This window comes from Thamnophis elegans, chromosome 3, assembly GCF_009769535.1.
Source record: "Thamnophis elegans isolate rThaEle1 chromosome 3, rThaEle1.pri, whole genome shotgun sequence".
Classification (NCBI taxonomy): domain Eukaryota; kingdom Metazoa; phylum Chordata; class Lepidosauria; order Squamata; family Colubridae; genus Thamnophis; species Thamnophis elegans.
Genome location: NC_045543.1, coordinates 38773485 through 38787235, shown reverse-complemented (window position 1 = coordinate 38787235; position 13751 = coordinate 38773485). Strand labels below are relative to the sequence as shown.

At 43.9% G+C, this 13751-nt stretch overlaps 1 protein-coding gene across 1 annotated transcript; it reads right to left on the bottom strand.

Moving 5' to 3' along the window:
* Positions 1–7196: 7196 nt before the first annotated feature.
* On the bottom strand, positions 7197–12457 carry LOC116506827 (cystatin-B-like). The gene is made up of 3 exons (XM_032214751.1): positions 12278–12457; positions 8441–8542; positions 7197–7501 (listed from the first exon to the last, which is right to left on the bottom strand). Exons 1-3 carry the CDS (start codon positions 12341–12343, stop codon positions 7373–7375), a joined length of 297 nt encoding a protein of 98 aa, XP_032070642.1. The 5' UTR covers positions 12344–12457; the 3' UTR covers positions 7197–7372.
* Between the last annotated feature and the right edge of the window lie 1294 nt (positions 12458–13751).

The window sequence follows — 13751 nt, the reverse complement described above, 5'->3', positions numbered from 1 at the left end:
GCCCCACTCCTTTCGCCAGTGTTAGCCCGCTGCACCAAGGGGGCACGTAAGAGGGAGGGGAAAAACAGAAGATATGCATGCAACTAAGCACGCAGCAACCTTGGCGTCTAAGCGGGCAAGTCCACAGCATGCGCGCCCGCACGTCTGAGACAGGGCATAAAAAGGGAAGGAAAGGCAGGGAGGAGATGACCGGACCCAGCCCCGTGTGGGGTGCCGGCGTGCACGCAAGTGAGTCCCCCGGTGCAGGGTGGGGAAAGGCTTTGTTGAATTGCAGAGAATCAGGAGATGCAGCCACATAATAAATTGCACCAATTCCGGCCAAACTTTTTAAAAAAATGTTATCAAGACTCCTATTTAGCTGGAGGGGGTTTCGTTCACGATTCCACGGCCGTTCTGCAGAGTGCAGAGACTGCAGCCCGTGTCAGGCAACGACACTGCATGGCAGTGGGAAACTGCTGCGTGGTGTTTACTTGCCATGTGCGTGGCCACACAGCCGCACACCTTAGAGCAGTGATCCCCAACCCCCGGGCCACGGACCGATACCGGTCTGTAGATCAAATGGTACCGGGCTGCCCAAGGAACATTAAATTATTTCCATTTTATTTACTGTGGTGTATTTCTCTCGGGTTTGTTCGACTTTCCATGGACGAGAGGTTAACCGGGAGCTGAGAGATGTCACCTAAAGCCGCACCAATACCGCGCATGCGCAAAATATCATGATATTGGGGTGCTCTTCTCTGTTCACTGGTACTTTCTCATGTTTAACAGTGCTTGGTGTATGTGTATATTGTGTTTGCTCAAATTTAACCCACAAATTAGCAAAAATGAGTACGAAACAGAGGTCGTTAGAAAGTTTTCTTGGGAAAAAGAAAAGGCCCAGTGAAGAGACAGAAGAAGAGCCTTCAATATCAAAGAAACATAAAACTTTTAACAAACAATACCATGAGTCCTACTTGAAATATGGATTTATCAGGACAGGTGATTCCCACACACCAACCCTGCTCTGCATAGTTTGCAGCGACCAGCTCTCTAATGAGGCAATGAAACCTTCAAAACTGCTTCGCCATTTGAACGCCAAGCATCCTGGATTAAAAGACAAGCCCCTGGAGTATTTTGAAAGAAAAAAACGGGAACGCGAAGGACAGAAGAAATTTATGAGGGCCTCCACATCAATAAAGGAGAATGCACTGAGAGCATCATATTTGGTGGCTAACCGTATTGCTAAGGCTAAAAAGCCATTCACTATCGGTGAAGAATTGATCTTGCTAAAGACATTTGCCGTGAACTTTTAGGAGAGGCTGCTGTGGAAAAGATAGCACATGTGCCTTTGTCGGCTAGCACTGTGACTAGGCACATTGAGGAAATAGCCGAAGACATTGAGACACAATTGTTGGAGAGGATTAATACATCACCGTGGTACACACTCCAGGTTGACGAATCTACAGATATCGACAACAAGGCAATACTACTTGTTTATGTGCGATATCTATATCAGGAGGATGTGCATGAGTATTTCTTATGTGCACTACTTTGCCAACCAACACCATAGGAGCAGAACTGTTCACGTCACTGGATGGTTATATATCAGGACAACTAAAATGGTCCTTTAGTGTCAGCATATGCACAGACGGAGCGGCTGCCATGACCGGACGACTGTCTGGTTTAACTGCTCGGATTAAGGAGGTTACACCTGAGAGTGAATCTACGCATTGTATTATTCACAGGAAAATGCTGGCAAGCCGAAAAATGTCACCAGAATTTAACAGCGTATTGATTGATGTTGTTAAAGTTATTAACCACATCAAAGCACACGCCCTTAACTCGCGTCCGTTTGAGCTGCTTTGTGAGGAGATGGACGCAGAGCACAGATGCCTTCCATTATACACAGAAGTAAGATGGTTATCCAGAGGAAAATCGCTAACCAGAGTATTCGAATTACGAGAGCCATTGCAAAGATTTCTCTCAGAAAAGAAGTCACCGCTGGCAGCACATTTCAGTGACAAGGTATGGGTCGCAAAACTGGCTTACTGTGTGACATATTCAGCCTGCTCAATGAACTCAATCAAATGACAACTGTTTTCAAGTTGGCAGACAAAGTAGCTGCATTTAAAGCCAAACTGGAATTGTGGGGACGGCGCGTGAACAGAGGCATTTTGGACATGTTTCAGACATTAGCGGGGATTTTAGGCGAGACTGAGCCTGAGCATTCATTCTCCCAGTTGGTGCATGATCACCTGTCTTTGCTTTTAAAAGAGTTCGAGCGCTACTTCCCAACCACAAAAGACCCACAAACTGGTAAGGAATGGATCCACGACTCATTTGTCAACAAACCAGGCGAATCTAGCATGTCTGTGCAAGAAGATCAACTGCTAGAGATTGCAAATGACGGCGGCCTTAAAACTACATTCGAGACAACAACTCTGCTGGTGTTCTGGATTAAAGTCATGGCGGAATACCCTGAGATTGCCACCACAGCACTTGAATCCCTATTGCCATTTCCAACATCCTATCTGTGTGAAGTGGTTTTTTTTGCAGTGACAGCAACCAAAACAAAACAACAGAATAAAGTGGACATAAGCAACACACTTCGGGTGTCATTGTCTCCTATTACCCCCTGATGGAACCGTCTCGTTGCAAAGAAACAAGCTCAGGGTTATCATTGATTTAGCGTTCTAGTGCGTTAAATGTTAAATCACTTTATATTCATTTTTTGATGTAACTGTATTTTATTTTGAAGGCATGTTTAAATACAATTAAATTAAAATTATTAAATCAAAGCAATCTAAAATATAAACAATCAACGCCCCCCCCATCAGCGAGCCGCGGTAAAATTATCAAACATTGACCGGTCCACAGCGATAAAAAGGTTGGGGACCATTGATCTAAAATATAAACAATCAACGCCCCCCCCATCAGCGAGCCGCGGTAAAATTATCAAACATTGACCGGTCCACAGCGATAAAAAGGTTGGGGACCATTGCCTTAGAGGGAACATTGCCCATGAGGTGCTCCATTTCCTTTAGTCATCCAAATACACAGATCTACATATGTTAACTAATTAGGTGGAATGTGAATAGGCTTAACTCCTAGCAACCATCTTTGATAAAAAAAATTAATACTGTCCCATAACTATTCCAGTGATTGCATTGATTCTATCGATCTCTCCATCAACTGGTTCTTTCCAAATTAAAAAAAAACAATATTCCTCTATTGTTTTTTCTAAGGTGGTTATTGAGCCATGTGAGAATGTTTCTGAATCTTGGTGATTTTGAGATAGGTGGCTGGGGAATTCTGGAAGCTGAACTGCAGACATCTTAAAAGATGCCAAGGTTGAGAAACATTGATCTCAATGACACAGAAGCTTTATTGCCCAATTACAAATAAAGTTTAGGCACTGCTTGATTAGATTATTTAAAAAACATATTTCGAAAGTTAGTCTGGGAGTCACTCCCCAGACTTTCAACAAGTCAATGCCGCCTGATTTCTCCCCATTAGCTGTGCGAGACTCATCACACCTCTAAGCGAGTAGATACCCTGGGCCAGAGGGTGGTGATGTAAAGCAATCAATTGCTGTTCTTTCTACGAACATTATTTTTGCCAATGTTCTCAAAACATTTAAATTACAATTAAAAAATAGAGCATTTCCAGAATGTGCAATTTGGTTTTTTTCCCTCAACATGACACTATGTTGGTCAGAGTGAATATGGATATTTGTGTTCTAACCTCTTTTTTTCAAGGGACTCTTCCTGAGCAATTATTAGCCCAGGAAAACAATATGTGATTCACTGAACTAATATGTTGTTAATCAGGTTCTACTAGTATCTTTTGTTTTGTTCCTGGACAAATCAGACAGAGTCGGCAAATTATAGGTTTGGAAAGAGGCATTCAACTGGTTGTTTCTGGTTTTCAGAGTGCCTGTTGGCTAAGCAAAATGTCTAAGCATGTGGTCTGAGGGGGAGGATCTTACAGCTGCAGCTGACTCATGGATCAGATGACCATCTGATGAATGAAAACATCATTCTTTCAGCAACTGCTTCCTCTTAACCGTATATTTTTTTAGAAAAAGAAAGGCAAACTGTTACATTGGGTAATGCAGGGGTAGTCAAGCTTTTTATACCTACCGCCCACTTTTGTATCTCTGTTAGTGGTAAAATTTTCTAACTGCCCACCGGTTCCACAGTAATGGTGATTTATAAAGTAGGGAAGTAACTTTATAAAATTTATAAAGCAGAGTTACAGCAAACCCCTACCGCCCATCGTGAAAGCTGGAACGCCCACTAGTGGGCGGTAGGGACCAGGTTGACTACCACTGGGGTAATGGATAGGCACACACAAGCTTAACGGTAACAACAGCTCTTTATTCAGTACAACAAGTGAGAACAATCCAGCGAAGGATGACTCTGAGCTTTTATAGGGAGCTGTCATACCCTTCAACCAATAGGATTAAACCTCTGTTCCCGCTGGAATAGAGGACCTTGGTGGAAACCACTGTAGTTAGAACAAATATCTAACAGAAACTGCTTCCTTGATTGCTCATTTGATTTATACAGACACACACCTTACACAGCATAACCTTGGGCAGATCACAAAGGGAAAAACAATAAAAATAAGAAAAACAAAACCACAATACTAAACTCCTGGTGTTCCACTGCTCCATCCACTGCTTCAGTCTCACATTATCCCAACACTTTTGGGAAAAGTAAAAGCTTTTGGAAAGCTAGAAGGGTAAGGCTTACCAGATCTCAGGACGAAGGGTGCTGTAAAGAACAGGGGGCACTGCCTAGATCCCACTAAATGGCAATATTTAAGGAAGGGACCTGGAATCTGCTCACTCAGCAGACCTAATGAGACGTGGTGGCACAGTGGTTAGAATGCAGTACTGCAAGCTATTCTGCTGCCTGCCGACTGCCTGCAATTTGGGCAGTTCAGATCTCACCAGGCTCAAGGTTGACTCAGCCTTCCATCCTTCCAAGGTGGGTAAAATGAGGACCCAGATAGTTGGGGGCAATAAGCTGATTCTGTAAACTGCTTAGAGAGGACTATAAAGCAGTGCCCCCCAACTGTGGTATATAAGTCTAAGTGCTATTGCTGCTATTGCTAATGAAATAGGCAGATATCCTCAAGGAGATGCAGTCCGTAAATGGCCTGACTATGGGTCATTAAAGGCTTTAAAGGTGATAACAGGTATTTTGAATCAAACCCAGAAACTAAAAGCCATTGCAGCTCACTCAGCAGCTATGTAACATGAGTGAACCACAGAGTGCCAAAACTGCACCTGCAATCTCATTCTGGACCAGTTGCAATTTCAGGATGGTTTTCAAGGGCCAGCCTCATGTAGAGTACATTGCAGTAAACCAACCAGGTATGAGTGACTGTAAACAAGGCCACCTGCTCCAGGAATGGATGCAATTGGTTCACAAGTTTAATCTGTCATGGTTGCCATCTTCAGCAGACACCATGAGTCTAGAGTCTAGAAGGACCCACTCTACCATCTCTGTTGAGAGATGTGCATTACAAGCAAAAGTGAAATATGATGTCTTGCCAGAACCTGGGGTGTGTGTGTGTCAAAAACCCAGAACCATTTAATTTTGCTACTGTTGAATTGAAGTGGGTTCTTCCCTATCCAAATCCTGACCCTCCCTGGTTCTTATGAAGATAAAGGGTAGTGGGTTCATATTTCAAAATTTGTTTACTATAACCTTTTAATAAAAGTAGTAGTTTCCATGACTTTGGTTTCCAAGTTTGAACTACTTTGGAGGGCAGACATATACAACATGCCATCAGATGAGCTCTTCCAAGCTGCATCAAGTAGATGTTGAAGAGGAAGAGTGAAAGATTCAAAGCATTTTTTTTTCCAAAAGGCAACTGGACTTACTTGTTTTTCCTTGAGGACATTTAGCTTCTCATCCAAGAAGTTTTTTCAGTTCTGCCTCAAGCATCGAGACACCCTAAATTGAAGAGACCAAGGTGTCCACCAACTGGAACCTACCACAGGAGGAGGAGAACTACAGCAAAACAGTGCCTCCCAACGACCAGAGCTAGTCCAGGAAATTACCAAAATCAGTGATACTAAAAACCAGTGAAAGATCCAGGAAGGTCAGAATGGATGGACCACCTCATACCAGGCCCTTCACAGTTAATCCACAATCACGGATAATGCTGTCCTAGCATTAGAGCCAGACCTGAACCCTGACTGAAAAGAGTCGATCCTGCAGACCAAGCTGGTATTAAATAGCAACAGCCAGAGTCCAGAGGTATCAGGGCTCCAGACAAAAGGCCTCAGGGTTGAGCACAGGGGATCAAAATATATTGTTTCCTCCACAAAAGAGGAAGCTTTTACTCTTTCAGAATAACAAAGTTGGAAGGAACCGTGGAGGTCTTCTAGCCCAATCCTCTGCTCAAGCAGGAAATTGTCTGTCTGATCTCGTCTTAAAAGCCTCCAGTGATGGAGCACCCACAACCTCTGGAGGAAAACTACTGCACTGATTAATTGTGCTCACTGACAGGATATTTCTCCTTAGTTCTAGGTTAGTTCTCTCCTTGATAAATTTCCACCCGTTACTTCTTGTTATGCCCTCAGGAGCTTTGCAGAATAGGTTGACCCCCTTTTCACTGTGACAGCCCCTCAAATATTGGAAGACTGCTATCATGTCATCCCATTCCTCCTCTTTGTTAGACTAGATATACCCTGCAACCGTTCATCATATGCTTTAGCCTCCAGTCTCCCAATCATCTTTGTTGCTCTTTTCTGCACCCTTTCTAGAATCTCAACATTACTTTTGTATCCAGGTGACCAAAACTGGAGGAAGTACCATATTCCAAGTGAGGCCTTACCAAAGCAGTATAAAGTGGTACGAACATTTCACATGATCTTGATATTGTCCCCCTGTCGATAACAGCCCCCGGGCTCTCCCTGCACCTCCATTTTACCTACCCAATATACTGGCTAAGAGACTATCCTGTCAGCATTAAATCTCCAATCCGACAATATTAGATTTTTAGTTGTTTTTCTGAAAAAGGCACAAAGCTAAAGTTTACACAGATATACAAGAATAAAGGGTTTCAGGCTTGCATAACCGGAACTCTTGTTTTTTTCTTCTTCTTCAAAGCCAGCTCATTGTTTGTTTTTTGGGAGAATTGGGGTAGAACGCTTCCAATGTCTGAGGGCTCCAACAACAAATTACATGCAAAACTAATGTTGTATCATTTGCTTTTAATAGAATTAAGACGTGTAGTACAGATTTAACAGTAACACCTTTGTAAAAAAATGATATTTTTTTAACTTTTGCAAAATAAGCACTACATGTTTAGATGTGTGTATATATACACCCCGTAAGAATGTAACAAAAGAAAAGAACTTCTAAGTGACTCTTTAGAAATAAGTCAAGTCGTCATGCTTTTCTTTCTTGCTCTGATAATTTGTGAGCTCCACTGGCTTGTTTTCATGGGGGAGTCTTTTGTACACTCGAACATGATAGTACTCTTCATTCCCCACATGGATCTAGAAGATAAAAAAACCAATCAGATCCAATATCAGAAAAATATCTTATAAACATTTTACAATATCTCAGGAACCTTAGGAGTGGGAGGTCTGCATCCAGATCACAGGAAGGGTTTTGGCATCTCCATCTTTTCTACCTTGAAAATGGACACCAGACTAACAGAGTTGGAAGGACCTTGGAGGTCTTCTATTCCAACCCCCCACCCAAGCAGAAGACCCTACACCATTTCTGACAGATGGCAGTCCAGTCTCTTCTTGAAAGCTTCCAGTGATGAAGCTCCCACAACTTCTGAAGGCAACTTCTGTTCCATTGGTTGTTTGTTCTGTCAGAAATTTTATCTTTATTTCCAGGTTGAATCTCTCCTTGATCATTTTGCGTCCATTACTCGTCTGGCTTTCAAGCGCTTTGGAAAATAGCTTGACCCCTCCTCTCTGTGGCAGTCCCTCAAATATTGGAACACTGCTATCATGTCTCCCCGGTTCTTCTCTTCACTAGATTAGTCATGCCCAGTTCCTGTAACTGTTCATCATATATTTTAGCCTCCAGTCTCTTTATTATTAATACAATTTTAACTTAGTCTTTTTCTCCCTGATCCATTACTACTATCTGCACAAAGCACTTATGGGAGTTGTACAGCTCCTGCATATATTACCTGAACAACCTTTGTTATATCTATTACACTGGGCAGCAAAGGTATTTTTCTTTCAATTGGCAGCGGGCACAGTGACCTATGGGGAAATCTAGAATGTTTTCATTTCGAGCTGATAAACTAGATGTAGTTTATCACTCACAAAAGCTGGAGAAATCTGAGTTGTAAAATTTGAATGATGACTGAAGAGTAGCAAAGTGGTACTGGGGGATTTTTACAGCCCAGATAAAGTAGTACTATGCAAGAGGAAATTTATACTATAGCATCTTATAGGAACCACATGTACTACCTTGATGAAATAGTTTACTCCGGCAACCACTTGTGCTTTATATAAAACAGCATCAAAGATGTTGAAGTTCCTGCTTTCTTTTTCTTCCAGCTGTGACTTTATCTTTGGGAACAGAAAATGAGAAAAATGCTTGTTGTTGCTGTTTAAAACTATCAAAACACACATCCTGCAATGCCACAGTCTTTATTGAAGATACAAACAATAAATGCAGAAATGAAATAAAACATGAAAGCTTGAAAGATGCTCTCTAAAAAGATATCACTGAAAGCATCTGCTTTCCAGCTTGAAATGCCCCCAAACTAAGTGTGGTACATTCTTGAGACAATGTTTTACTGTTTTTATTTCCATGCTTATGTTTATATTTTTATAAAGCCTTGGTCTTGGGGAATTCAAGCATACTTTCTACAGATTATACCTCATCCCCGGTCAGCCCCAAGAGCCAGTTGTTCTACACCATTTAGCACTTGGTGTATAGATCATAGAATTAGAAGTGTTTGTTTCACAGATGAAGAATTAAACCATTCTTCTTTTCCAGCTAAACATGAACTATTATGTTTTGTGACCATTTGTACAAGCCCTTCCTTTTCTGTTTCACATTTAAAGGATTTACTCTATTAGACGATGCTTAGTTTAATTGTTCTGGAGTGTTTTGGACGTCCAGTTGTAGTAGAAAGGAAGTAAGAAATTTTTGGTGGCTCACTTAGTTTACCATCTTATTCCTTCTTACTGGGATGGAAACTCCACTGATCTCAGTGGTATTTATTCAGATACAATATACACTGTTAAGAGTATTTTTTAAAAAAAAAACAGGTTACCCATCCTGTCTAATAGGAAAATTTAATTACCCAGCACTATTCAATAAATTTATGCTTCACTGTTAGAATAGAAAGCCTATGTTTAGTGTTTAACATCCTTTCTATTTGAAAATGAATTCTACCAGTGCAAGTGGAATTACTGTAAATGCACTTGTGTTTACAGTCCTGCTCTAGAACCAAATTCCTATACAGATTACTCATTTAATAAAGCAAATCTATTTCAACTCATGTGACTTATAATTCTACAAAAAGCAGCAATTCTGATGGGCTGCATTTAGAAAATGCACTAAGTCATTGTTTTCTGAAGCATAACTTAGTGAATAGAGCCACAACTAACAGCTTATGCCACATGTTAAACCATCACAATGGTTTGGTTCACAGTGCAAAGTATGCCAGAATCAAGGACATTTTATGTTTTTTATTGTAAATACATTATAGATTAACTATACATCACTACATCAATCATGAGTATATGCAAAATTGTAAATTAGAAAATAATAAATCCAGGATAACCATGAAGTGAAATGAAATGGAAATACTGTTTATTCACTCAACAACCAACAAAATAATATTAATGACTGCAAAAGGATTTTGAAGAAATAAATAGGAAAAAATTCCTTTTGTGTGGAAAGTGATACACAAAACTTTATTTGCTAAACTTCTCTGTGACACCACAAGATACATCAGGAACCAGCAAAGATATGCTTGACTTGCTGTGCCTGGTAGATAATCATAAAAAGCAACAGAGAAAACAGAGCTACACTGCAATGAAGTAGTTCATTAAAAGCAAATGTTATATCCTCTCATTAAATCAGAATATTTGGGAGGGGGACTTCTTGTTGCTTGTTTGTCCTAAATCAAGATGTCATATTCTTCCAATCGTCCAGTCTTATGACTGAACATTTTACAAATCTCTGGCATGGAAATGCAATCTTTACAATATTGCAAAGCACAAGCAAACGTTTAATTCTGGGTATAAACTAGCTCTTTATTGAAGTGTCTGACTCAGCTAATTTCCAAACTTTAAAAGAAATAAAATACTGGAAAATAGATGCTATTTCCTGTCCTGCTTTTTGTAATGAGTGACAATTGGGTCCCCAGAATGAAGCAACAACTCTAAAATATCAGTTTAAATACATCAGAAAATAATTTCTGGATTCTCCCACCCCCCCCCCCCCCCCATATACAATTCGAGGCTCTAATACAGTGGTCCCCAACCCCCGGTCCGCGGACCGGTGCCGGGCCGTGGAGTACCTGGCACCGGGCCGCGCAGCGGCCGGGGGCCATGATCGCTGCAGCGGCCGGGGGCCATATTTGCAACTTTGTAGTGCTCATGAACGCGCCCTTTCTCTGCCCCCCCCGCCGCCCCAGATGTGCGGGGCTGGGGGGGCGAGGGGAGGCCCGATCTCCCCCCCGCCCTCTTGCTCTGCTCACCCCGGGAGGGAGGGGGCGGCGGCGGCGGCCTCGGCCCGAACTTGGGATGCTGCTGGCGGAGGCTGCCTGGGAGACGAAACTTTGTCCGCGGACTCACCCGGCCCGCCTGCCCTGTGGAATGACGAGGGGGGGGCAGGAGGGGGCGGCGGCGCTGCATTTTCCTCCCAAGGAGAAACTAAGGTTGCGGGGGGGGAGGGGCGCAGCGCGGCCGTTTCGGGGGAACTTGGGGAGCTTCGCCGTTCCGAGAGGCGCTTCGCGCGCAGCCCCACCCAGGTGGGAGATGTTTTCCTCCGCCGAGGCGGGGAGGGGAGGCTTTACGTAAGACTCGCGGCGCAGCTCTGCCCCCCCTCCTGGAGTGTCACCTGCCTCCCGCCCCTCCCCCCCGCTGCTCCGCCGAAGCGCTTTTTGTGTCAGGCCGGCGGGGCTCTCGGGGACCCTTCGTCCGCAGCCCGCCTTCTCCCCCTCTTCCCTTCATGGAGCGCGGCGCGGAGGCCCACCCCCTCGGAAGCAGCCGGCCTCCGCCGCGCCAGCCGCCCGCCCGCCCGAAGTAGGACACAGGGCCATCTTTTCCCCCCGCCGAACTGCAGCGAGGAAAAAGGGCTGCCCGAGCGAGCGGATCGCGGGGTCGGTTCCCCCTCCCTTCCCCCAGCGGCCGAGGAGGAGGAGGCGGGGCGGCCTCGCGGGCTGTCAGCCTTGGCGTGAAGGAAGCCCCCCCCCTGCGGAACGCGCGCCCAGGATGGCCGCCTTCCCACCCGCCGGTCCGGAAGGCCGAGGGAGGCTCGTCTGACTGGTCCGCGGCGATAAAAAGGTTGGGGACCACTGCTCTAATATACCAGATATTCTTTCCTCCTCCTATTTTCCCCACAACAAGGCAGCTGGAACCCTCTCCTGCAAAAGATACCTCAGCCTATGGAAGGAAAAGGGGCATAGGAAGCTTCTCGGAAGAGATCCTCCCTAGTTTCCTGGAAAGTGAAAACAAAGGAGGGGAAGAAATACTTTTGGACTTTTAAGAGTTTGTTAATGTAATCTTACAATATAACTTTATTCATACTTGTACTTCTTGTCTGGACTACCACGAAGGGCTAAATAGCATGTCAGAGCCTTTGCAGGCTGATGATTCTCTATGGGGAAAGGCAACACTCACTGCTGTCTGTTTGGGTGTTTAAAAAAGGACTTGAAAATAACAATGGAATGATGCCCTCCAATCTGGGCTTGTTGTGAGCGTCTAAAATGCACTAAAATCCACTTGGCCATCATGGGACACCCAATGGCAGATTCCAACCGAGCTCCTTAGGTTTTTTTTTGGTCAAACCACAGCCATAGTTGGTTGAAAGGGTGAGGCACGAAGCACAGCAGTTTCATCCCCCCACTACTCGGGCAAACCGCAGCCTCCACCACTGAATAATCCGCCCACCCCGTCCCAATTAGAAAGGGTAAAGGCTTTGTTCGGAAGAAGCCAAGTTACAAAGGCGACAAGGGGAAAACTTTGGCGGACAACTGGAGGCTTCAGGGTGAGCGCTGGTAGCGGGGAGAAAAGGGAAAGAAGTTCTCAGGCGAGGATGCAAAGTTGGCTCTTTTAACTTTTTACCTCCTGCGTGATTTGCTGCGTCTCCGCAGTGGCTGCCTTTGGCTCGGAGAGTCCGCCGCACGACATCGCTGCTGGAGGGAAGGGGGAGATAGCTGCGCCCGCTCCCTGTTTGCAAACACAAACCTAGCGTTTGCCACCCCCAGCCCCTCGCCGCCCAGGCCTTTATATCAGCTGTGCCCTGTTAGGGGCGTAACCAGGGGGTGGTGCTGACGAAGCATCTCATTCGAGGGAGAGAGTGTTTCCGGGTTCCGAAGCCATTTTTGGAAAAACCTCCCCTGTGAGTCAGTCAAGAAGCTGGGAGGCTTGAGCAACGAAGGGGATCGGGTTGCTCGTGACGGGACTCAGTTAATAGTGTGTGGAAATAAAGAGTAGGAAGAAAAGGAGGAAAATTGACTTCTTCTAACTCAGCCATTTTTATTTGAGCGGCTTCAGATCCTAAACGCTGCGAGATTGCAGGTGGAATGCAAATACAATCCATTATCTTGTCCGGTGGAGTAAACGGGCTGTAATATGGTGGCAGCGTTTTCACACAATGCTCTACACCAGGGGCCTCCAACCTTGGCAACTTTAAGTCTGGTGGACTTCAACTCCCAGAATTCCCCCAGCCAGCTTTGCTGGAATTCTGGGAGTTGAAGTCCTTCAGGCTTAAAATTGCCAAGGTTGGCGATCCCTGCTCTAAATCAAAAACATGCATAGGATGCAGGGCCCCTTATTTTAACAAGTCATCCCCCAGAGGCCACTGGCAAATCCTGTTTATCACATCTAGCCAGTATTTTTTGGCAATGCCTAACATTAAAGCATGGCTCCGTCACCGAATGTGGATTCCAACCGACTATTTTAGTTTTACGAGGGATCCCTCCCGAATCACTTCCATGAATTAAAGCAAAAGAATGATAAATGGAGCCTTCTGAAATTTGCCAACTAATAATATACAACACAACAGAAAACTCACCTGGCCAAGGTGCTTAGAAATAGGAGAATCCATGCCTTGCATGATATTAGTTTTCCTTGTTTCTAGAATAATGTTTACGTTTTTAAAGACAGTTTGTTTAGTGACTGCTCAAAGTTACAATGGCACTGAAAAATGTGACCTATGACCTTTGCAGCATCCCCATGATCATATTATCAAAATTCAACTAAGCTTGGTTCATATTTATGACCACTGCTGATTCCCAAGGTCATGTGATCACTTTTTGCAACCACCTTATAAGCAAGATCAATGAGGAAGCCAGATTCACTTAACAACTGGGTTACTAATTTATCAACTGCAGTGACTCACTTAAAAAACTGGGCCAAGAAAGGTCATAAAATGGGGCAAAACTCACTTAACAGAAATTTTGGGCTCAATTTTTGTCATAAGTCGATGACTACCTGTTCATGATTCTTATGAATTGATGATCCACAGTGAGAAAGCAAAAAAAAATAATTAGCAATAGTTATTTTTATTTTGAGTAAAAATTATCTCCAGATGCTT

Excerpts from the sequence above, each read along its gene's own strand:
- LOC116506827 (XM_032214751.1), bottom strand. The coding sequence starts at position 12,343 with ATGTCGTGCGGCGGACTCTCCGAGCCAAAGGCAGCCACTGCGGAGACG. Across the intron at positions 8,543-12,277 it reads CGCAGCAAATCACGCAGGAG|ATAAAGTCACAGCTGGAAGA; the intron begins GTAAAAAGTTAA and ends CTGTTCCCAAAG. Across the intron at positions 7,502-8,440 it reads GAGTAAACTATTTCATCAAG|ATCCATGTGGGGAATGAAGA; the intron begins GTAGTACATGTG and ends TTTATCTTCTAG.